Below are 26,581 nucleotides of genomic sequence, written 5' to 3'. Positions count from 1 at the left end.
AGTCAAAAAGAAACTTTTACTGTGATACGATACAAACTTTATTTTGGTCTCAAATAAAGGTTGCAATAAGGCCCAACAATTGCTATATGTTGCCCTTTACCTGACTGACCAGTATTTGGCAAAATCTTAGGTCACTTTGTTTTTTAATTTGATAAATTTTAGAACTCACAGACTTGGTAATTTCAATTTTTCCATATATATATAATATACTGCAAAAAAATCTTATTAACATGGTAAAACATGCATTGATACTGCACCGCAAAAGGCAAATTGCAATGTGCATTGATTCATGTGCTTCATAAATAGTCACCAATTTCGAATAATTTCTAACAGCCAATTAATACACAGTAAAGTGCATGAATATGCTACAAATAGGTATTTGGTCAGTTGGGACAACTGGTTATTTCACAGCACCTGTACATGAATCTATCCTTCATCTAAGCCTGCATGGAATTAGCCTATTGTCAAGATTTCATTGAGTGGTTAGACAGCTTTATTCAATAAGCTGCATAATCCCTGCCTTGATACTAGGCTAACTCTGATAATATCCCAATTCACAACTATTTATTAAGCTGAATTTATACTCAATCGCTTTTGCAGAAAAGCGATTTACGCATGCTCAATGTTTACTAACATTTCCAGAGCGTCAAGCCGATCAATCAATTCAAATCGCAGAGGCAAAAACGACGTCGCTTTTGCAAGTTGAAGAAATCTCAACTTCCCTGCGATATCGCTTGACACGTGAATGTGTTAACCAATCATAAACTGCCATCTGGATCTATTATTTTGCTAATTAATTTACCTCTCTCGATTATTAATTATTGGTGATGAATTAATTCAAAGCAATATTTATTGACAGCAACTGATGTTTTAAAAATGTATTTTGTGGCATTTAGAATATTTTAATTGTCGTCTGCAATCGCTATCGCCGTGATAAGTATAAATGCAAAAGCGACGGGCGATGCATCGCAAAATTCAGCGATTGCCCATCGCTTTTCAAAAGCGTTTAATCGCAATCGCTTGGCGATTGAGTATAAATTCAGATTTAAGCTAATTAAAGGCATACAGTCATGTTTTGGCTATGACATTAAAAATAATATTTTTGAAAAGATCCTGACTTACCAACATTAACCCAATTCTGAAAAAGTTGTGGAGGAAAGCAAACAATCTTTTTTTTTTTTTTTTTTTTGCCTTATGGGGCCTGCCTATTACAGATTGAGAGCCAACCACTAGGATCCCGGGATACGGTAGATCAAGGTACAAGAAAAAAATTAATGAAGCTTGGCTGTCATTGACTTCAATTTATATAGAAATGGTACAATAAGAAAACAAAAGGATATATGACCCACTTGTCTTTCAATCGTAGGTTAATTGATTTGAAAGCTAAATACATGTATTTTGAGGGCTCAGGGTAACGCTGCATTATCTCAATTTTGACCATTTTGAGAAAATCATGTTTAAAGAATTCTGCCTTCATATATGGCTGTTGCATTAGACTGTGGTTCATTGAATGGCCATCAATCTCGGCTATCACTGGAAAACCCAATATTTTCTGAAAATTTGGTACCAAAATGACATTTCTGCCAAAAGAGAAAGATGATGCGGTGTGTCCTTGATATGGTCGGTGGGTCACAATTAATGTAGCAACAAATATTTATAAGAAATTATAGCAAATAATTCCTAATAGAAAATGTTAACTTCGCAATATAATGATGATAATATATGAGTTACATATTTAAACCTAACAAAGAAAAAAAATGGAAGCTCTTCACTTCACTCTTATTTATCAGCCTTCCAATTCCGTGGACTTCGCCTTGGTGATCTTGATCCAGCCGATGACAAAGGTGACGGCTGCATTCCATCAGTACTGCTTCCTCTCTTCGGACTCGACGAGTCCGAATCTCGCGATACTCGCCTGAACAGCGATGACTCGCTAAACCTCACAGGACTACCACTGCTTTTCTCATGACTCGCTACAAAGTGCGAGGGTGATCCAAATGTTTTGTCTGGCACTTCCGATCGTCCTGCAGCGATCAATTCGCTGCTCAGATGAGCCCAATCACTGGATAAACTCGACTCCTCCAAGAGAGTAATCTTGCCTAGTCTAGGGCTAGCCTCTTGTGAGATGATACCACTAGGCGTACTGCGGTCCGACTTATTGTCGTCATCCTCGGTGATCAACTTGGCAATGTCCTCTCCGTACGGCACTTCTTTATGACGCCTGCTTGGCGACTTGTCATCGCGAGATTCGTCCTGACCACGTGAAGACTTCACCTTAATAGATTGTGCACTAGCACCTGATTTTGCATGGCTACCACCACCAGCAGCCGATTCAGAGTTACTCTTTCTTCTTTGGTGATTTGAATGGCGGTGATGCCTATCCGCTCTAGAATGACCTCCAGAATGGTCAATGGGTTTACTGTGTGTTCTCCGTGAGTGGTGCTCTCGGATGTTTTTTTCATTCAGCTTTTTGTTCAATTTGAGGATGTGGGCTTCTAATCTTTGGTTTGCTTTTGCCAATGATGCATACTTGCTTTCCAATGCCTATAGAGAGAAGAAAATAATGTATGCCAATTAGTTACTAACACAGGATTTGGTTTGCTTTTGCCAATGATGCATACTTGCTTTCCAATGCTATAGAGAGAAGAAAATAACGTATGTCAGTTAGGTACTAACACAGGAACTCCACATTGATTACATAATTTGATTAAGAATTAAGAGGTTTGGGAATGACCATGAATAAATAAATCAATTGTCACACACATTGCTCAATACTCAAACAATATTTTTGTTTTGTCCCAGGGTTTTGAGTTTTTCCTGGTATGAGATTCATCAGGATCGATTTAGTAAACTGGTTAACAAAGTTCTTTGTATTTGATCCAGAATGAGGAGGGGCACCACCATGAACAGAAATGAAGGACAGTACCAACTATCTCACATATCTGATGAGTTTCTGAAACAGGGATCTAAAAATCCCTTGAAGGAAAACCAACTGGAAAGTGGCAACTCCAAGATCAACGCTGGAACTACTTCTAGCGTCGGTTGTCAGTAGCAGTCCCTACCCATCAAGTGTTGATAAAGACAACAGATGTTGTTGAAACGTACACAAGTAAGTTAACATTCTGGATCAGATACAAAGAACTTTGTTAACCAACTGTCATGTATACTAGTACACACACACACACACATTTTTAAAGACTCCAAATAGATGTGTGTGCAAAACAGCTGCTTCGACATATTGACATCACTATACATATAGATAGCACCAAGATATACACTAATGCAAACTCTTTATAAACCTCACCTCTAGCTTCCCCTTAGAAAGGCTCTTGACATTCTCCAGAAATCTCTTCTGATCTGTCATGGCAGTATCCTAGTAGGTCAAAGACAAACCACATTTACATAACATTAGAACCCCTTGATCAAGATAACCAAACAAAGTATAAGTTTAGTTTGTCAGCTCAGAGCCCCATTTCACAAAGCCTCACAATGGGCTATTCCATTTAAAATCCACACTACCTCTGTCGAAGATTTTGGAAATATCTGCCACAGAGGGAGTATGAATTTCAAATGGAATGAAACACATTAGCAGCTCCATTTGAATTTCATACACCCTCTGAGAAAGATTCAACCTGAATCTTTCACTAAGGGAGGGTGTGTTTTAAATGTTGCTGCTAATGTGTTAATTCCATTTGAAATTCATACTCCCCATGCAGAAGATATTTCCAAATTCTTCCACAGGGGTAGTGTGGATTTTAAATGGAATAGCCCGATCTATCTTATGATTGATCAACCACATGTAATCATCTATTCAATCAAGCGTAAGATCGGTCGTAAGTCTTTGTGAAATGGGCCCCTGGTGCACAGTGATCCAGTGCATTTTTGTGGTCTCTTTACGTGATTCTTGCCGGTCCATGTTGGTTGATCTGTGGAGTTTGGAATTGGTCATTTTGGCCATTAAACTTTTCCTACTAATGTGCCTACATTGGTTGTTTCTTGTCCCCTCTGCATACCATCTGTGTTTTACTTTTTACCTCCTGTATCATTTATTGATACTTTTTGTGTCCTTGCCCATTGTACTCGCTATTACTTACTTCGCATGCAATGAACCCACCTAAACAGGTGCCAAGTGAACATAGGGTGCTACCCGCAGAGGGGCCCTTATATTTGAAGAGCACATTAGTGTTATTATTAATGGTCATACGTTTGGTATCACCGCTATGTTTTGTACACAACATTACACTTTCTCTGCCTTTACAAAAACAGCTGAACATCGCATACACTCATTTGGGTTAGGGACGAAATCAAAACTCGACCGGCGGTCAACCGCCGGTTCCATCCGGTTGCTAATGTTCTAAACAATGGAAAGTTGACCACCGGTCGAGTTTTGATTTCATCCCTTAGCGTAAAATGTTAGGTTAGGTTGTATGTAGAGGTTACCAAAAAATAGTTCCAATGCATTTTTCACAATATCCCCCAACCATGATGTCCTTATATGACACTATACACTGGTTTGGATATATAGGAATAGCTCAATTGTTATTTTCTCTATTATAACTACATTTTTTAAATTTCATTTTACCTTTTGAGTAATTGTTGCCTCCAATTCTGTGATACGACACTTGGCTGCATCCAGCAGCAACGTCTTAGTCTTCAAGTTCTCTCGACAACCTGAAATATCATCATAATATTATAATTGACAAAGTTCAGTGATTTATACGGTGTGCTACACACAGACATTAACCCACAAACCTCAGCAGCACACTTTACAGGAATACGCTGACCACTGGGGACCAAGACAAACCATATAAACCAGGCCTTCTCAACTGGCGGAGCGCACGCCTGGAGTCAGTCGAAGTGGCACCGAAGTGGCGCATGGTAATTTTAATAATTTTTTCACATAAATCTTGAACAAAAATGCATTGAAAATACACAATCTGATGAGCCTTTAAAAACCTTACAATCCAGGAGCTTCCGGGACCCCCGATAAAGCACCACTGCACTAAACCCGCTATGCATACGCGATACCTCGCAAAGACCTCCCTTGACATGTTGGCACTTCAAGCTCACTAAAATTTTCCAGTTGGCACTTCAAATAAACTAGGTGAGAAGGCCTGATAACCATTTAGCAACAATCAGGGACTTAAAATAATAAATTTTGGATTTATATAACTCATTTTCAGGTTTCAAAGCACTGAAATTTCGCTGCCACTGGTGAATCATCAGAATCAAATTGCATCACCAAGGCCGGTTCCAGCTGAACCTGGCGCAAACCTATCTGCACTTAGATTGTAACATTATCTGTGCAGTTCCCCAAATTCAACTGGGTGAAGGATGTTTTTGAAAACCAAACAACAAACCACCAATTTTGAAAGCAGAAGGAAACCGAAGATCTCAGAGAAAACATGCGAGAGCGAGCATGGATCAGGTCAGGATAAACCAAGTGCACATACAGTCCTTGGGCATGGCCCAGGCTTAAACCCAGTGGTGCAAGGCGAGGGAACAACTGCTGCGCTAACTTGCTCCCCTTGCAACTTGCTCAATGGTTTCAAACAACAACACATTTCCTTTGATTATACCATAACCACTAACCTGCTAATTCTTTCTTTGTCGCAGCTAGTATCAATTCATCCTTTTCCATGCCACAATTGCTAGGTGCAAGCCTCTCTACCTGTTCATGGTATTTCTCGTTGGCTTCCCCCATCAGCAGCAGCTCACGATTTAGCCGTGAAATCTGAAATCCAGGCAATATAGGTAACTTATTTAAGCATTTTACAAATTTTTGCTAATTACACTGTTTTGCAAAGACCCTTAACCTTGAAATTACCTTAACCTTTTTGGGTGCATAATGCTGATCGTGTCCACCAACATTTTCATGAAAATACACCAATCTAAATCTTAAGTTAATGTTTAACGAAAATTGTATTCCCATTAGAAAGATTATTAGTTGGCACATCCTGCCATACATGTTGAATCTATCGTGAACATGTTTAGAGCATTTTCTACTCAAACCTAGGTTTGAAAGGGTACATCAATCCTATTAGACATATCTTTTGAAATTAATTTACTTGAAACTGTTTCATGTACTATTCCAGTTGAAATTCATACACCGCCTATGGAAGACATGACCTTATTAATCCCTCATCACACAGGGGGTGTATATTTTAAATGGAGTCACCCATTCAGGTACCCCCATTTGAAATTCACACTCCCTGTGTGGAAAATTAAGGTCATGTCTTCCACATGTGTATGGATTTCAACTAGAACAGCCCAATTACCTCATCTTTAAGGTGTCTATTGGTAGATACATCATGTTGAACATTATCTAGTTCTTTCTTGGCAGAAAACAGCTCAGCATTAGCATGCTGGCAATCCTGCAAGAAAATAGGTACATGGAAAAGAACACTATCATAAGAAATTTATAATATGACTTCAAAGTTGTACTCTGTGATCTGCAGGGGAAATTACACATATTTTAAAACAGTAGCACTATTTCGTTCCACATTTAGGCAGTGAATTGTGGCCCATTTAGAAATTGTGGCCCATTTGGAAAATGTGGCCCGTTTGCTCTCATACCTAAGAACTACATGCATCAAAATCAGCGTCATGTATTTGTATTTTACTTACTTATGTATCATCACCTTAAGGTTTTACCGTCGTCACCCGATTTGACTTGACTATTGCGCCTGTTTTCAATGCATGCGTTCGCGTCGTGCTTCGGCGTTATGGACATCGCAGAGAACGATGCGTGTTGTGCGTGTCAATGCTATTTTTACGCACCGGCGATAACTAGGACCACAAAATAAAGAAAACAATGTTTGCTGAGCGCAAAAAAAAGTGGCCGCTTCTAATAATTAAATACAACATGTACAAACCAAATGCCAACGTGCTTCCACTGATAACGGACCTAGACCCCCTCCCCAAAGTAGGCCTACGACAGTAGTGTCCAATAGATGGTATGAAGTTATAGGCCTACCCACACAGAATTAGGGTGGTTTTGTTTTAACATTAGGCCTAAACGAGTGTTGGTTAAATTGGTTAATACGTTTTAATAATATTTTGGCCTAAATGTTGGGTAAGCACTCTATATTATAGGCCTATCATACGCTTGTAGAACGTTTCATAATGAAACACACTACAACAAAATTTAAAACATGTTGTAAAAATGTTATTGTAGACATATTATTTTGGCAACATTGTACCAACTTAGAATATGTTTTGCAGCAAGTGTTGAATGTTTTTATTGTTATTTTAAAAATGTTTTAATAAAAGTTTATAATCCAACATTTAAATGTTTAAAGCATTTTGTGTTATTGGGTAAAAACCTACTACATACATTGAATTCATAATGCATGCGATACAGACAACATCATCAAAACTATTCAGTTAAAAAAAAAAAAAAAGAAGGGTCATGGGCCTAAATGTACAAAAATGATATCATAATTGGCCAAACGTTTTTCTACAGCTATAGGAAACCCAGTGTTTAACTTCGCTTTAATTGAACTGCAACCATTGATGATAATGAATCCACCTCAAGATAATTCCGTAGGACTATAGTTTCGTGACCAAAAAAGTTTTCCTCTCGGTACTAAGCATGCTAAGTAGGCCTATGCCTCACGGTAGGCCTATTATAGTCAAACACTTCCGCCCATGTGTCAAACGCTTACGCTTAACATGTTTAATAAATCCTCTTTTGGTCATTCGAGTCAGGTGAACATAAAGCTGAAAATTAATCACTTTATGTAACTTGATAACTCTTTGGCCCAATATCTTTGCAGAATGGGAGTCTTTCTTACACCCGTTTGTGACCAAAATACACCAAATTAGAATTAGGCTAAGAATTTTAAGGCTTCATTAAGTCTTTTATAGTCGACATCATTATAATTGTTCCTATTTAATATGGACACTTCTTAGCCTAAGAAGTATCTTAGGTAACTTTTGAAAACTTTCCTGCGTAAACAGACAATTTCTTTTTTGTGGCCATATCGTAAGCGAACGCTGATCGGCGCATCAGATCGCTTGTATACCAGCGCGTTGATACGCACTTTCAAAATATCCATCTACGCAATTAACTACGCATGGTGTCGCAGAAAAAATGCTTTTTTGACCTATTTTGGTCAATTTACGCGAAAACAAGGTCCGGTACCCCCAATTTTTTTTGCGCGATTTTACAGAGCTTTTTCTTTTTCCTAACATATATAAAATTTTAAAAAATTTGTCTCGACAATTTTTTTATATAACGCAAAAGGTGGTATATTTTGGACAAATTGCTGATTTTTCCATTGAAGTGTACAGAGATTTTTGGAAATGTACACCTCTTTTAAAACGATTGTAGCTCAAAAGTGAGGTCCGGCACCCCGTGTTTTTTTTCCTGATTTATTATCTATACATATTAATGTACAAAATATGTCAATTTAAAAAAATTTCGTCGATAGGTTTAGTAACGACGGTAAAACCTTAACTCATTTCTTAGCCAAATTGATTTTTGCCATCTCTTGACCAATCATAATTCAGAATCAATAATAAAATTCATATCTAAAGTATGGTGAATAGATATTTCTATGATACTTGTTTTAACAGTGTTAATGTTATGCAATTAACACAGGTTGACAATATGTTTACTCAACATGTTCATTTTTCCTACCTTTCTTGCTAAGTCAACTTCATTTCTGTGTTCCACCAGGAGTTTCTGAAGTTCTTGATTGGCTTCTTTCACCGTCTCATTCTCAGTGTGAAGTTTCCTACAAATGGTTAGCACACACAGGACAGAAAAATACCAATGAAGTGCATGGTTTGATGCTGCAGAGGAACAGGTTGTGAGGGATCATATTGTCATTGTTTAAAATGACAAGAAACCTAAGGCGCTGGAGTAAGAATTTCATTTGCATGAACAAAGCAGTACGGTATCGTATTGCAAAGGACAAAACATGGACGGGGCAAAAACACTACTCAAACCAATCAAAAGACATTAGGCCAAAAAAAAAAAAGGGTTTGTCTCAAAGCTCGCGCGCGCATTTGTAAAATCGTGAGATTTGGAAAAAAAGAAATGCATAATTTTTTTAATTTCATTTTTTTAATTTTTTTTATAGTTTTTCCAGAAAAATTCGGCGAAATTCAGATTTTTTTCTCCAAATACCATGAAAAAAGACGGGGAAAAAAAAAAAAAAAAAAATAGCATTTGGCATTTGTTTTCAAAAAACTCGTGAGCTTTGAGACAAACCATTATTTTTTTTTGGCCTTATTAGAAATACCAATCAATCAGGAGTGAGTTGGATTCACTTCTGCCTCACGCAGTGTACGTGGGCGTTTGTCATGCTGTGTTTATTCAAATGAAATTCTTACTGTAGAATCAGAGAAGATATCTTACACTTCCCACAATGCATTTCTTCCATCGCTGTATTTGCTATCTAGTGCAATATGGGACAATAAAGACAAAAAGTACCTCAATGAGCAGAACACATCCAAATCTTGCAAAATGTTTATTTGTTTACTATAGACCCATGTTTAGCCAGTCTATTCTCACCATGAAAACAAAAGGAACCTGTACATAATAATAGGAGTGTCATTTGATGTAATGAGGTGATGCATCATGTTGCAAAGGATTCTGGGAAAGGTAACTGGGTAAGATATCTTCTCTGCTGTAGAACATTCTGACAGCTTCAAACTTCTTTTTGATTATCCCCATTGATGACAGTATAACTAAGGTTGCTTTAAAAGCATGTTCTAGGACATGCTACGGCAGAAACAATGAATTGGGAAATCTGTGAGCAAACAAATGCCACTTACTGCCATAGAGTATGCTGTTCCCTGTCCTTACTGGCAATATCTTCCTGTAGTTGTCTATTCTGTTGTTGTAGTAATTTAAGTGTGGCAGTGATCTGGTTCATCTCCTTATTCTGGATTTCTAGTTGATCCCTCATACTGCGATTTAACTCCTCATAGGCTTTGGCCTGAAAAGAAGGATGTTTGTTTAGATTAATAATTGTAGGGAAAAAACAAGCAGGTACACCAACTTGATGTGGGGAAACAAGTAAAATACAGACTAGACAATATGCAGGGGGGGCAAAAACAGCAAATGTAGGCATTAGAAGTAGGTAAAGTTCGATAGCCAAAAATTACCAGTTCCAAGGCTCACAAAAGTGCTAAACCTGCAAAAACAACAAGAATCAATGATGAAAATCACTGTGCACATAAATAAAACAGACTCGGTAAACCAAACAACCAATGTAGGGACAAAAACGGGCAAAGTTCGATGGCTAAAAATTGCCAATTTTAGAGCCCACAGAAGTGTCAGCAAAAGAGTACAAAAGTAACCTGGAGCAGACAAACAAAACCAAACGAGACAAAAAACAACCAATAATGATTGTACTTAGAAGTATATAAATGAAACTCTCCTCTGTAATAAAACTGCCCCTCCCTCTGTAATGAAACTACGCCATCCCTCTGTACTGACACTTCACCCTCCCTCTGGTTACGAAACTACCCCTCACTCTGTAGCTAGGATTTGCCTGTTATTTTACCAAAACTCAAAAACTTTTACCCGGAAAACATAACCCAGACCTCCGCACTTTCTGGACTTGTTTTGAGCTCACAGCATTATTCAAGCATTATTTTTAGACTTTAGCATCTGCCAGTCCCAGGAGCAAACTGCCCGTCCAAACTGATGAGTGGATGGGTGGCGTGCTAACACCATGCTCTCTAACGAAACTGGAATGTTTCATAAGACTGCAAAGAACAAACATAATCACAAACAATCACCATTTTAACTCCTCCCTCTGTAATGAAACAAGTTTTGTTCAAACAGCTGACCGTTTAACTTTGCCATAGCTGCTTTGTTGTTTACTTAAGATCTTACAGAGAAGGCTGATTCAAAAATACATGCCTCTGAGTAAAAAGGCAGTGTGATTAAGTTGTGGTTTAGCTACAATATGTGTGCCATATCCACAAACAATGCATTGGATTTACTTAAACCCTTCATCAGAGTTCCTTCAGACCTTTTTGCCGATGCAGTGCGTAAACTGTGCAAATATGAAAATGTGCAAAATATGATCACCTAATTGGCTCGCATTACAAAATATCAGCACCTCGTCCGTTGAACAAGTCATGTAGCATAGCGTGACCCAGGCACGACCTGGTTTTTTTCAAGTGATTAACATGGCATACCAAGGCAGCAAGTGCAAAGTATGAACCAATTCCTACCTTATGTGTCTTTCCCAGTAGTCTTCTATTCCTCTCAGCATGTACTTCTCTCTTATGTCGTTCATAGAGTAACTGTGTGTGAAGCAACACTAGCTGATCCCTAAGAATATTGATCTCATCAGCTGGTGGATCACCTGCAAGCAGACATTGTTGAGATAATTATCACTTATTACTGCATGTAATGATGTCTCCTCCTCAAATAAAATAAACAACAACATTTTAAGAAATATTTAAGAAATGTCAATACCCCCAAAATACACAAAGTTTCTGTCCCTTCTGTGCCATCTAGTAACCCCCTCCATCTATAATTAAAGACAGAATTAAAAAGACTAGTTTGTGTCTGACGTCATCTATCAATCAAACTCGGGCACGGTTTGTTTACGAGTGTTGTGATGATCGAGTTCATGAACGCGGTGGTAAAACAGCATGCCTTATGGTTAATTTTGCACCTTCAAATATACAAACCGTCTCAAAGTCTTAATTAGTAGTAGGATACTTTCTTTGCTGAAGGCACCATGTCAACAATGCCTAGAAAAGTTGCCTTTTGCCTTGTAAAAGTACCATCATTTGTCACAATTTTCTGCGATTCCTTTTCTCCGATTGGCACCAGATGAATCAACCTTCCTTTTACGAGCTACTAACCAATCAAGGGTCTTGGATAGTTTGATTGACAGTGACGTCAGATGCAAACTGTTTAATTCTGTCTTTGATTATAACACCACATGACATCAACTGATCTAGCCTCTTCCAACAGCGTATTGCTGTTTTTTATTCATACTGATGAAATCCAGGTTATCATAAATGGTTCCATTTTATTACGCCAACTCAAATTTATGTTATGGTTGTATGACATGGGATATTCCACACTCACATACACAAATGAACAATGGAGCTGAAGTTACGCTCGATAGCTTTGTGATAGAGATTTGTTGCCTTTCAAAAGCGAGATATGTCACTGTATCCCTCACTAGCTTAAATTGTTCAAATTGGGAAAAGTGATGTTGCTATCACAAATACAATGGGTATGTATGGATCGATCCATCAGCTTGAACAAGCTCGAAAAGAAGGTACGTAAAGAACATGCGCAAAAAGCTGTGAACACAAGGGATCTGGTAAAGCAATCGAGTTTAAATTCAGCTATGTCATAATGAAAGGGACTGATTTTCGTAAAAAGCAATACAATCATTGCTTTGTAAATATTGTGTTATTTATCAGTACATCACAATAGGGCCAGTGCCAAACAGATTACATCATGCTGTCAGTTATTCAATCAAGTTTCAGTGCAAGTTTCAAAAAATTAATGTTCATTATAAATGAACCTGCATGCCATCGCATCATGTCAATATCACAGCACTGATTCCGACTGGAAAAATTCAAAGCTGATAAAATGACAGTTAGTAGTAACATTTTGAGGGACCAAATTTTGTTCAAACTCCACCTGGGATGACAAGGAATGGACTATTCCATTTAAAACCCACTCTACCCCTGTCGAAGATTCTGGAAATATCTTCCATAGGGGGGTGGTATGCATTTCAAATGGAATGAACACATTAGACAGTTCCATTTAAAACTCACCCTCCCTCTGTGGAAGATTCAGGTTGAATCTTTCTCAGAAGATGTATGAAAATCAAATGGAGCTGCCTATTGTGCAAATTCCATTTGAAATTCATACTCCTTCTGTGGAACATATTTCCAAAATCTTCCACAGGGGTAGTGTGGATTATAAATGGAATAGCCCAATGGATGGAATGGCATGATTTTTTGATGAGAAGCGTGATAGATACCCAAACACCACTAGTTTTTGTTTTTTACTTTCAAAATTATTGGCAAATCCTTTGTGAAGCTGAAATGATACAGATACTAAAGATTGTGTGTGTTTATGCATATTTTTACATTATTACAGTTTCTGCCAAAGAAGAACGGCACTTGTTTACATTTTGAGAGCGTGCAGAGCATAAACACGGAAGTGGGGTTCTGATTGGCTGAATCAATCGTCTGACAATCATAGCAACAGACCGATAATCTGATTGGCCGATTACGCGTCAAAACGTTGGTCGGCGCAGATCGGCGCCCTTGAAGGACACGCAAAACTCTGTGTATGTCGCTCATTAACAGGAAGCTCGCGTCAGTTTGATTGATTTATTGATTCACTTATCAAATATTTGATTGATTGATTGATTTGATCAAATGAGTGTTTGATCAATGGATTAATTGATAAACTGACTGTCATATCAATTACTCATATGAATGACTAGCTGATTTATGGATTGATAAATATATTGCTTGATAAATATACGGCTTGATTGATATATAGTGCTTGATTGGTTGATTAATTGATTAATCAATGAACTGGTTGATTTATATAGGTTAAATACAGATGTAGAATATTAATCCTTTGATTGCTAATATTCTGAAGCCATTAACATCAGGAGTGAATTGCAGGAGGTGGGTATATATATATTCCATGAAATGTTGGTAACTTGGGCTATTTGGGTTACAAATCGCTGCAAAATGTTATGATCACATCACATCTGCAACAGCCGCCTTTTGAAAATTATTAATTAGCTAAAGGCAGCTATTGCAAGATGCTATGAACACAACAAATCTACAATAGCTGCCTTTTGCTGTTGATCACTTTGTATCCCATGATGTCAAGTCTCAGGATATCGAGTTCCAAGAAGATTCCCAAATTATTGGGTCCGTAAAACAATTTTAAAATCACTGATGTCAAGAATAAGGATGTTGAAACCACTTTTTTTTTTGATTTAGTGTTTGAAACATGACGTTAGCTATACTAGCTTAGAACATATTTCAACTTTTGCCACACATCAATATCAGTTGATAGCCAGGTAAATGACATATTTTTCATCCCGGTTTTAAACTAGGGCCTGTTCACTGGTTATACCATCTAACCACATGATATCTGAACAACCCAACCAAGCCAATGGCAGCAATTTTGAAATTGAAATGCGAAAATTAATATTGTAAAAGCTCGTAACTTGCTCAAGTTTGCTATGTATCTATGGATTTTGACATTAGCACACTTAATTTTCTATGCAAGTGGATTATGATAATAAGCCAATTTTCAAAATTTTCTCTTTTGGCTTGGTTTGCTCAGATGTATCTACAGGTATTCATTCAGTCCTGATCGTCCAAAATCTCATCCAATAAGCTCCAAAAATCTGAAGATTTAGAACATATTCTTGACTTAATTGAATGACAATTTCTAGGCTTGACATTACTTTTTGGCAGCCATTGCAGACACACATAAAGGCAGAGATATAGTTTGACATCTTACTTGGATTTTCCCCTTGCAAAAGACGCAGCGACAAATTTTCCACAGTGACACAAAAATGTGCAGCAGCATCTTTCGCTGCAGAAAACATGGAGAACAAGAATCATGCCCGGAATAAAGCTAATCATGAGTCAAACAAATCGCTGCCGAGAACTGTCAATCACTGCGGAAAATGGAAAACATGACATCTGTCGCAAAGGAAGAACGCCAGGAAACACATCAGACTATTATATACTGGCCTTTACAATCACCCAGCTCACCTGGTGCACGTTCTGTTAACTTGCCCCAAGCACTCGAAAACATATATGGCCCTGTGAGGCATTGGGCATAAGAAATGTATTACTAGGTATAATTAATTCCAGTTCCATTTGAAGTAACCTATATTAATCTTCCATACAGGGTGTGTACTTGTAGATTTCAAATGGATTCAATTTCACCCATTCCGGTAACCTCCATCATTTGAGATTCACACTCCATGTGTGGAAGATTTAAGGTCTTGTCTTCCATAGAGGGTGTATGGATTTCATCTGGAATAGCCCATTGTTGAGCTCAATGATACTTATTTTAATTCCATTCCCTATTTCAAATACTGGTCCCAGGTCCAATGCTCCTTAACCCTTTGCCGAACATCTAAGGTGGCTTGGAACCTAGTTTAACAGTACTGTTTCAACAACTATATATCCTATTTGATTTCCTTTGTAATTAATTATCAAAATTAAAAGTAATTAGTTTAGTCAATACTTTTGCGACTGGTATTGTAAAATGCATGTTAAATCATGTTTGTTTGTTTTTTAAAATCAAAATTGACCTTTTATTCCATTGGGTTTATCTGCTAAAACAGGCAAGTGTTGTTTTACAGTCCTGTGTTTGGCTGGAATCAGGGTCATGTGAACTATTTCTCTCACTGAAAACCCTGACACAGGACAGAGGCCTAAATCTTCCCACTTTGCTAGACAGCTTGCGATTCCTTGCACCTGTCTGTCTCTTAACAATGGATTGGATTATGATCACCCAGGATACCCATGCCAGGAATATCAACCCATGAAGGCGTGGGTATTCCAGGCACTTTTTTTTGTATTTGTCATTTCAGTATGAGCCCTTCTCATTTTGATCAATGTTGGTTTGTATTTGTCACGGTTGCCAAATTTGTGATTTGGTAGCTCAATGGGCGACTTTTGAAGTTTCTCCTCAAGACTTTTGACAATTTCTTGTCCCATAGAAACTAATGGTTAAGAAAAAAACCTTTTTTTTAAAATTATTTGACCCGCCATTTTGGCTGAAAAATTTTGACAACCCTGTTTATAGTAACCTACACACGATGCAACACTTACCTCCAAAATGAGTCCAGTCTACAGAGTCCTGACTTGTTAATGGCAGCCTAAGAAGAGAAAATAACAAGAATAAATGCATCGCTATCATTATTATCACCTATTTCCAACTGGTTTGGGAGGGGAGGGGAGCGTGGGGGAAGTAACCTGACATACACATCCCTACTCAAATACAGATGTACTTCATACTCCCCTCCCCTGGTTACTATGCTTGACTTCCTGAGAACTACTGCCTTTCTTACAGCATTTATGATTGGTTAATTACATGATACACTCATCCAAGTGCCCATTTAAAATACAGCTACTAAATATTTAATCACAATCCTCTCCACTATAATGTTGCTGATTGGCTCAACAAATCATAATAATGTCTTCTTGTAACCAGGTAGTGTTCATGGGATACAGACGGTACAACATACAGATTTATACCACTAATTAGAGCTGGGTGGGACAGGGCACGCAATTAGATAAGACACTTATTTGATAAATACCAAGCTGGATAGAAAACAAATTGCAACTTTAATATTGACATGCTGAAATGCTATCCCATTTATTATGCTGTGTTGATGAAACATTATCAAATCATCCACTCAATATTGATTTTCCTGCCCCACTGGTGTGTTACTATCAGCTATAAAGTGGACTTCATGCCTAGTACTTTAAAACAAAGCATGAAAACACCGAAAAATCACAGGTCATCATAATTTGAGAATTTGGTCACTTGGGGCAGAAGGTCCGCCCGCTCATAGAACAGGTTTTTTTCGCAGTCACCTATTAAACAAAGCTCTTTAAATATGTATGATTAACATTAATATGAAATGGCTTACCTGCTTAGTACTTTTGAATGCACAGCGCCCCCAAGTTCTATATGTCTATCTAGTATTTCAGACGGTGACAACAGTGCATAGAACGGCATGCTACTACTGCTATCTGCACTCAGTGAAAACAGGAGGGAATCCCTCTTAGTCTGAGACACAGGTGTCCCAAACGAGTGCAAGGAAGACACGCCTGGCGATTGCCCCATGCCAGGGGCGGATACTGTTTTTTGGCATCCCGGTAAGATGTCGTGGTACAGATGCATGTAAGGCATTGGAAGAGACGCATCGCTCATTTGTCCGGACGCGGTAAAACTTTGGTCAGACATTGTACTTCGAGTGCTCACCATAGTAAACGGAGATTCTAGTGATCGGTCATGAATCGGTCGAAAACTCTGCGAGTGTTCGCTAGACAGCACATTGTTACCTTGATTCTTTGATGACGAACTAGCTATACTGTGCACGCCCGATGTGGACGCGCTAGCTGATCTTTCGTCTCTCGGTGGTTTATCCATAGAACCTCCACTACTTGTACTTTCGGTGCTTTCATTGGCCAAGATATTCGCAATTGGTCCGTCGTATGATGATAGCAGAGAGTTCTTATCGCTAGCTTCTAAGTTGGCCAGTGAGAATACACAGTCTCGTCGCCTGTCAACACTACGGGACATTGGCTGTGTGGTTTGTACAGTGTGTTGTTCGTTTTCAGGAGTGCTGGTGACCCCAGGCCAAGAATGCTGGAGCGTTAAGGGCTGTTTGGCATCACCATTGCTGCTGGCATCTTTGGCGAGTTGGTCGAAACCAGAATCGGGGAAAGGGCTCCCGACGAGGGACAGGACCTCTTCATTGATACCATCTTCTGCTGGATTTAAGAGAAGGTGAGCAAGATTTAGAAATTCATTTGTGTAAGCTTAAGTGCTTTACTCTATTGAAAATTGAATGGATTAGCATCAGTGGTATGTAAAAATATACAAGCTTCTAATTTTTACACAATGAACAATTCATGTTCGTATATACTGGACTTAAATTACCCCACCACAACTTCACCGTATGTAACATTTTCTTCTTCAAAAGAAGGGCATCACATGCTGAGAATTTGGTCACTTGTGGGATTCAACCTCCTTCTTTATTGAAAATAGGTGAGCAAGATTTAGAAAATCTTTTGTGTAAGCTTGGGTGCTTTATAATACTCTATTGAAAATTGAATGGATTAGCATCAGTGGTATGTAAAAATATACAATCTTCCAATTTTTACACAATGAACAATATATCTTTGTATATACTGGACTTAAATTACCCCACCACAGCTTCACTGTATGCAACCTTTTCTCCTTCAAAAGAATCAATGAATGGATGCATAAATATTGAGTTACCAGAAATCACTTTTTAGCAGCTGCAAGAACACTTATTTCGGTAATGAATCATTCAGAAACTTCTCCCACAATAAAAATAGTCTTGGGTTCACGCCACCTCTAAGGCGTTTTATAGCTAATACAGGATTTTTACCTAGAAAAGGTTAACTAAACTCACCCTCTCTTTGTGAAAACTCTTTCATGACATTTGGCAGATCTTTAATCGACACAGAGCTGGAACTCCTCTCATCTTTACTCTTCTCCAATCCAACATCCCCATCATCAGTTTTACTATGGTCTTTCTGTTTACTGTCATCAAGTTTCTTTACTATTTCATGGCATGGCTGCTTTCCACTCTCCAAATGTCCTTTGGGAAGTTCCATCGGTCCCATTGACTTTGGCCGTTTCTTTTGTCCCATCGCAGGCAAACCCCTGGATGGTGTCCCACCTGACGGGAATCTGAACAGACTCCCTGATGTGTCCATGTATCCAGGTGTATTTGGCGCAGAATGCATCTGCGGTATATACCCAGTGGAACTGGGTGCAGGCGTAACACCTTTTTTGTGTAGTGACGATTTGCTCCCGCTACTGTATTTGGAAGGCGTACTGATGTCGCTGTACACACCAGAATAACGGGCACTATCCGGATAGGGAGAGTCTCGCGGCGTGGTTAACGGCGTGTCCGTTTGCGAGACGGGGTAGTGGTGTGGCATAGAGGTAATACTGATGTCGAGTTGGCTGGCTGAGGGGGACGGAGGACGAGAGCTCGGTGGAGTGGACAAGGGACATGTGATGGAAGGACTCCAGAAGGACGACAAGGCAGCTGGATCCTGACTGGAGACAAGGCTACCAGAAACAGGATCAATTTTTGGAGGCACAGCGTGTTTTCTCTCCATGTAAGGTGTGTTTTGTTCTGATCCACTTGGTGTACCACCAGCTGTAAAGGGAGAAAACAAATACATGAACTTGTATGACTGTTTTTTTGAAGGGGTAGTATGAAATGTGGTTTGAAATAAAAGTTACTTTCTTTGTTCTCTTTCTCACTGAACTTTAGTACCTTTGGAAAAAACAAAATATGAGTATCGTTTATCTCTCTGTTTCTTTTGAAAGCTTTAAATCTTCTGTATAAAACATTGCAAATACCCATTGTACTAGTATTAGTAATGGTTAAAATTGAACAACATTGTCACATAAACCAAGTTGGGCGCAGTGCATACATATGGAAGTATGTCTAGCGTTTCATGTGACTGGTGTGTTTTTGTGATTATAACTTGGCACTATAGTCCTGTAACCTAACACAAACTGAATATTTTTTTCCTATTACTAGTCAAACAATACATGTATAGCAATAAGGGTGCAGATCTTCATATTGTGGCACAGTCAAGCAAAATGAGTTGCTGTCAAGCAACTTCAATTTCTACACTTCCTGGCAGAGAAGTACGGCACTTACATTTTGAGAGCATAGACAGTGTAAACACAGAAGTAGGTTTCTGATTGGCTAATTCAATCATCTGACCTTCATAACAACATACTGTAACGGGACCGAGCTTGCCCCTAATACTTTTATAAACGACTGGTGGAGAAGACTAGCCTTCTAAACATACAAGTGGTAGCGTAGTATCAAAGACTAGAATTCTCCCCAAGACATGTTGAATCAGTGATGCATGAAAGGAGAAGTAACAGGTAAAAATGAGACTTGACAATTCTGTTTTATATTTGCTTCTTTTGTTATATCTTGTATTGTTATTTTGCTTTCATATTTGTCATATCACATCACAACATAAATACAAGTTAATACAGGTAAATACACAATCTCTGTTGATGATCATGACGATATTTCCTTATTTCTCTCTTTTAAATCCAAATAAATTACCAATAAATGCTGCGAATATACTATCTGCTTAAATAATCAAGAAGCATAAAAATACAATTTAATCAACAGAATCTGTCATCACATGACATAGTCGTAGGCTAGGCCAAGGCCTAGGCCTACTTCAGGGTATCCATGCCTATACACCAAATACGAGCTTGCCATGCAAGAGTGAATGCACATGAATACAGTGCATAATTTTTCCATTGGACTTGTGCGTGTGTGCGGCAAGTCACTTGCCCAAATTAGGCATAGGCGCTAGGCCAAATCACCGGAGTGTATAACCACCCTGGTGTTGCCACTATTGTGGTAGCCAAGCTGCCCCTAGCTCAATCTGAGCTCATGAGTAGGGCGTATTGCTTTGGTTGGCAGTGCTTACCCTGTGGTTTCCCTTTCAGGGTTCGTGGGTGGACTATTGTCCACCAGGCAATCTCATTAATTCGCGTCGCGCACAGCCTTTATATACTCTCCTGAACGCGTTCATGGAACCTTTTGGCGGCTGCGTTCAAAGCGTAAGCTCTGTTACTATGGATATCGCGCAGTCACTCCGCGTCAGGCGCTCACTTTCGAAAAGATTTTGAACATGACGAAATTTAATAACTAGAACTGCTATTTATTTATTTATTTATTTCTTCTTTAACCTGGGACATGCAATCAGTGACCAGCACTGTTCTCCCTTGCTGCCCAGGATACAACACAGATAAACAACAAACATGAATTTAAAAGTATTTAAAAATATACATAAAAGTCATAAAATTACTACCATATAAATTATACACATACTAGGTACAAGAAATTTAAATAACATAAGATAATTACATTTACAATGTGCTACATAAAAGAGATATTATTGCAAGTTAGTATATATGTTCTTGAAAACATTTGCATTGACAGGAAGGGATTTTTGATGTTTCGGGAAAGATCATTCCAGGCCTTAGCCCCCTGAACAGGAAAGTTCTCTTGCCAGTCTCAGTGCGCATCTTATTTATAACCAGATTCCCAGCGGTCGATGATCTGAGAGTATGATTGCTATAAGCATCAATACACTTGGTGAAACTATTGCACAGGTTGGGGGGTACCAGCCCCCCAAGACATTTAAAAACATTGAGACAGATATGATATTTACGACGATCAGAAAAAGTTTCCCAGTTTAAGGAATCAAAGACAAAATGAGTTGGAGTGCACATTGGGACACCAATGATTGCTCTACCGAGACGTTTTTGATGGCGATCCAACCTGTTCAGGAGAGTTAAGCCTGCATTTGACCAAATTAGATCACAATAATCAACTTTAGGTAAAACAACGGATATATACAACAACTTCAGGGTGTCTACAGCTAAAAACTTTCTGATACGGTAAAAAAGACCAATATATTTATAAAGTGACATGCAGATTTTATCAATTTGGTGTTCCCAAGTTAACCGCTGATCAAAAATAATGCCAAGATACTTAAAATGTGGGACACATTCAAGGGGCTGATCTTTGATATGAACAGTAAGAGGACCAGAGGATGCAAGTTTACGAGCAGATCCAAACAGCATAGTTTTGGTTTTATTAACATTCAATGTGAGCCTATGTTGGTGAAGCCATTTAGCAACACTTTGCATACCAGAATTCAATTCATTATTTACTTCATCAATGTTTTTACTGGCAAAGAAGATGGCAGTATCATCAGCATAAAGGTTTATTTTGCAATTCTTGATAACTGTAGGGAGATTGTTGATATATATTGTAAATAAAAGAGGCCCCAGGATTGACCCCTGGGGTACCCCAAATGTCACAGGTGCGAGTTCAGAAAGTGAATTACCTACTTTGGTAGCCTGTTTTCTTTCACCCAAGTATGAGGAGAACCAGCGTAGTTCCAGTCCACAAACACCAACACTCTGAAGCCTCGAGAGCAAGATCGGGTGATTGACCGTGTCAAAGGCCTTTTTCAGGTCTAAAAAATGGCCCCCATAACTACCACGATCAATGTGATTTAAAATGTAGTCTGTTACATCAACAAGAGTGGTGAGTGTTGAGTGTTTGGGTCTGAAACCACCCTGTTCAGGACATAAAATGTTATTTTGTGACAAAAAACATAAAATTGATCGTGAGACAAGTCTTTCAAAGATCTTCATGATCACCGGAATAACAGAGATGGGCCTATAGTTGCTGGAGCCATTACGGGGCCCATCTTTATAGATAGGACTCACTCTACTTTGTTTCCAAACTGCAGGAACAACACCTGTCTGAAGGCTGAGATTAAAAATATGAGCAAGAGGTGTAACAAGAGCACTAGCACCAGCTTTCAGAAATTTAGTATTGACACCATCAAGACCAGTGGCCTTTTCAGTGGGAAGTGATCTAAGAATCTTTGAAATACTTTCTTCCGTAATAATATTAAAATTAAAACTAGCCACACAATTATTTGTCCTGGTTGGTAAAGGTAAAACATTTGTGTTGGTACCAAAATTATCATCCAATTTCTGCCCAATGGTGGAAAAGAACTTATTCATGACACTGGCAATTTCCATTTTATCACTGACAGTGTTATCTCCGTCAAGCATAGAGGAGATAGTTGACTCTGTGTTCCCAGGAAGCAGCGTTTTTAAATCAGGAATCAAACTGATGACCCCCTTTTTGACCATGTAAAACGTGAAAATACTCAAAATTATCTTAAAATTCTACATCCTTAAACAATTACATCTTAAATAATCCAAAGTTTGATCAACAAAAGTCGTTTTTAAGGCAATTTACAATTTTTAGGAAAAACTTGCTTACGTTCCCAGACGATTGCTGGCCGGGGAATTTCAAAATGACAAAGCTAAAATTCTTTGAAACAACACATGAAAAGCCTGAATTTCGTCCTGAATATTTACTCATAGACGGTATGTAATACCTTATTGTTTTCCTGACAAAATTATTTACACAATATTATAAGATCTCTGTACAATATAAGCTAATATAGCGGAAATAGTGAAATTTGAGGCCAATTTAAGCACGTATTTATTACATGACAAATTTCTCTGTCGATTTTCAACCCACGGCAAAAACTGACGATCGACAGGTAAACAAATCCAAATATTTACAAAAATATACCTTGTGCAGAGCCATGCAATCATTTTTAAATGCATAATAACAATCAAAAACTACCACGAACACGTGAGCATCGTGACTCTTCTCTAAATATGAATTTGACAAAAGGTAAATGCGGCCATGGACAACACACGGAGGTAAGCTTAAAAAAAGAACAAAAATCTGAAATCGCATTTTGGCTCTACGTTTCACTAACCCCTCTTCGAGATTATTACGTCCCGAAATGTAACATGTATAATTATTTAACTTAATTACGGTACAAAAAAAAAATCAGAGCATTTTCTTGACAAACTTTAGTAGTAACAACGGTAAATTCACTCAATTATTGTTTGGTGACAGGCTGACAATAACATTGTCGTGACCTCGTGACCTCAAAAAAAAGTTTTCCAAAATTTTGATTGGCTATTCGGCAGATTTACAACTATACATTATAAAAGCAACTCTATTTTACATGCAAATTATATTATTATGTTTACAAGTTTTATACAAATCTTTCACAGTATCTCTAGCATATTAATCGTTTCAGCATCTGGTTTTTATGCATACTCTTCTTCACCAATAAAATATTAATTTACAAGAACCATTTAATTGACCTTGGTGCACATTTCCATCAATTTCATTTTCAAATGAACAATACCAGTTTTAATCTTGACTTTCGAGCTAATGAACAGAAGTCTGTCTCTGAGCTGCATCAAGTTACACAAAACATCAGTTTAACATTCTACATTTTTGCCATCAATTAATAAGTTCAGATATTATAAAAGTTCTATATTCCTCAGCGTCCTTTCTTCTGATGGACCTTGTCTTCAGTTCGATATCTTCAACATCTGAGAATCTACATTATCATACCACTTTCGCAACTCTCATGAGAACTGCCAGATTGGTTCACCGTCGATCATGAGAGGAAATGTTGACTGCACCGCCCTTACATCAATTATGCAAGGTGTAAAGAAACCATACATCATCCAATAAAACATTTGACCTGGTAAAGAATAACCATTGACTAGTCAAATATCACTTTTGCCATTCATTCTTGCACCTGAGTTCTATTAAGTCCATGTAGACTTTCTCAGTTGGCAATCCACCCAAGAGCGAAACTTGATTTTCTGTTGCCGATGGGCCTACATAGTCTGACATTGCTCTGAAAACATCATGACTGCAATCAGCGAGTCACCGTCGCACCATCCAGAGTTCCAAAATCAAAAGATCTGCATAACCGGCCCGTGGTGATGCCTCAACAGTATCAGTAAGAAAACAGATGATGAGATCTAGTTGATTTTCATTTGCTAATCTTCTTAAGAGCACATGCCGTACGACACAACTTATTGCTATCTTCAGTAGATAGCACGTACAGACCTAATGGTTATTCAATGAAGCAACCATTATTGTAGGCTTAAAGATAATGTCTGTTATTTAACTGTAGCTATCTCCGTCTCCATTTTGTTTTTCTTGATCTGTCTTCGTAATCTGCAATATTTGACATTCAATTCAGAATTAAGGCATGAAATCTCATGTAAAACAGCATGAGTGCCCGACAGTCCATACTGTACATATTTTTCATGGTGATGTCCCCATATCCATCATTCCAAATGATTGTAAGAATAGTTGTGTCGAAATAAAGTGAGGTGTCTTTCACTTTATCTAAATTAAGAAATCCAGAATATTGCTCTTTTTTAAAAGAACAAGAATTTCCCAGAGACAAAACTTGATCAAAAGATTGGCATGACAATACTGCTGCAGTCAGTAAAGTCATATCAAACTTCTAATCATGTCTTGGCTGAAAATAAAATTTCATTCATGAAGTTCTTTTTATTGGAGGCTGTTCCTCTCAGAGTCGAGTTATTATGATTACATAATAACAATTTCAAATGAAAACAATTTTATATACAGGGTCTACAGGTAAAGTAGACAATCCGCTATGAAACACGTTTATATGATGATGATGCCGGCAAGGCCTATACCTGACTTCAACTTCATAAAACAGTAATTTCATATTTTAGCGGCAAGGAGCTGTGAGCAGGCAGTGCAAGACGTCGGTGAGCTCTTTTCCGGACTTCATATACACCACAAGGATCAATAACTATACGGCGAGGGCTTTTCCGCATATCATTATCCCATAAACACGATAGCTTTCGTCTCCTTGAATCTTCCTCGTAAAGCTATTTACAAATTATATACAATCAGACATTATCACTGCCTGTGTACATGATAACTGGTCACTCTTCCAGACTCATTCTGATGATGACAAGTCTCCTGGTGCCAATGAGTTGGTGCATAGGCCTGATCGTGTGCCTATACCATCATGACCGTCATCAAGTACATGTAGCATAGCTGACTTCTTCCAAAGACTCATCTGAGATGACAACTTTCTCAGAGTGTCGGCATATTGACCAGATGAATTCCATTCACCTACGCCTATACTGTCAACGAATACCGTCTGATTATCACTCGGGGTACCTGCTGGTTGGCAGTCTTCCCCATTTATCAAGGGAGTGTCCTGACCACCAGTTAACTGTCTCTTTACAGCTAATCGTCTCCTGGCTCGTCTTCTAGATGATGGAGACTTTCGTGTCTTTCTCCCTTTCTTCTTGAAACTGCTTGAGCATGCCATTTGGCAGGGTAGATCATCACAGTCTTTCCCAATTAAGGGAGTATGCGGCCTGGTTAACTTTTTCTGGATCTTTAAGAAAGCTAACCTTCTCCTGGCTCGCATTTGTGATGAGGGAGACTTCCTGTTCTTTCTGGATGATCGCCCAGTCTTCTTTTCCACGTCTATAAATTGCCCTTCAGCAATTCCATCTGCACCATCTGCAGATACATCATATTGATGCTTTCTGTACTTCTCAGCTTTGTAAACAGCTTCTGTTTCCACTGCAAACTTGATTGCATCATCAAAAGTAGCAGGTTTTGCACGCAGGATGTTTAACCGCAACTCGCTTTCTCTGATAGCACTTATGAAGTATTTCTTTGCTATCTCCTGTGAGAAAGGACTTGGTATTGTTGGTAAAGCTAGCTTGACTAACTTCCTGATGTTGTGAGCTAGGTCAGGCAATGACTCTTTTGGGTGCCTTACTCTGTTATTGAGTTTCACCCAGAATAGCTCTTCCTGATTTTCGGTTCCAAACCTCAGGTTCAAACAGGCCACAAGTGAGTGGTAATCACGCCGTTCAGTCGAATCCAAATATCCCAGTACACTCTGAGCAACACCTCTTAAACTAGTTGCTAAACAAATGGCTTTGGTATAATCATTCCATTTATTCCATTCAGCAACAATTTTGAATTGTATCAAATAGTCTGACCAGGAAGTGGTCCCATCGTAAGTTTGAGGTTTTATTTTCACTCCAGACTGAGTGTCATTGCTAGAATGTTTAGGCCTACTTCTTACTGACTCATCACTTCCATGAACATTAAATTCATCACCAGCTAATATTTCTGAGCTGGTATCGGTTGGAGAAGTAGTACCAACACTATCTTCAGTCGCTGCCATAATAAATCGTGAGCCAAAATTTGTTAAAATTTTGATTTATCCTACCGCCAGACACCAGTTGTAACGGGACCGAGCTTGCCCCTAATACTTTTATACACGACTGGTGGAGAAGACTAGCCTTCTAAACATACAAGTGGTAGCGTAGTATCAAAGACTAGAA

The 26,581-nt window shown here is 38.4% G+C and overlaps 1 protein-coding gene across 2 annotated transcripts in view; it reads right to left on the bottom strand.

The window, feature by feature from the left end:
• Positions 1-1,178: 1,178 nt before the first annotated feature.
• The window catches only part of LOC140137563 (hamartin-like), a 37,724-nt gene continuing 12,321 nt past the window's right edge, over positions 1,179-26,581 (bottom strand). Inside the window, exons 9-19 of one of the 2 annotated variants that reach the window (XM_072159278.1) lie at positions 18,165-18,923; positions 16,650-17,496; positions 15,826-15,872; positions 11,200-11,333; positions 9,787-9,950; positions 8,645-8,741; positions 6,279-6,374; positions 5,593-5,734; positions 4,583-4,671; positions 3,305-3,373; positions 1,179-2,544 (exon numbers count right to left, since the gene is read on the bottom strand). In XM_072159278.1, the coding sequence (XP_072015379.1) occupies positions 1,780-2,544; positions 3,305-3,373; positions 4,583-4,671; positions 5,593-5,734; positions 6,279-6,374; positions 8,645-8,741; positions 9,787-9,950; positions 11,200-11,333; positions 15,826-15,872; positions 16,650-17,496; positions 18,165-18,923 (3,209 nt within the window). In that variant the 3' untranslated portion in view covers positions 1,179-1,779. The remainder of the gene's footprint in view (positions 2,545-3,304; positions 3,374-4,582; positions 4,672-5,592; positions 5,735-6,278; positions 6,375-8,644; positions 8,742-9,786; positions 9,951-11,199; positions 11,334-15,825; positions 15,873-16,649; positions 17,497-18,164; positions 18,924-26,581) is intronic. The other variant, XM_072159277.1, reaches the window with a different exon arrangement.

The sequence above is a fragment of the Amphiura filiformis genome, chromosome 17 (genome assembly GCF_039555335.1).
Source record: "Amphiura filiformis chromosome 17, Afil_fr2py, whole genome shotgun sequence".
Taxonomy (NCBI): Eukaryota; Metazoa; Echinodermata; class Ophiuroidea; order Amphilepidida; family Amphiuridae; genus Amphiura; species Amphiura filiformis.
The sequence above is the reverse complement of the archived record's forward strand: the minus strand, read 5'-3'. Positions and strand labels throughout refer to the sequence as shown.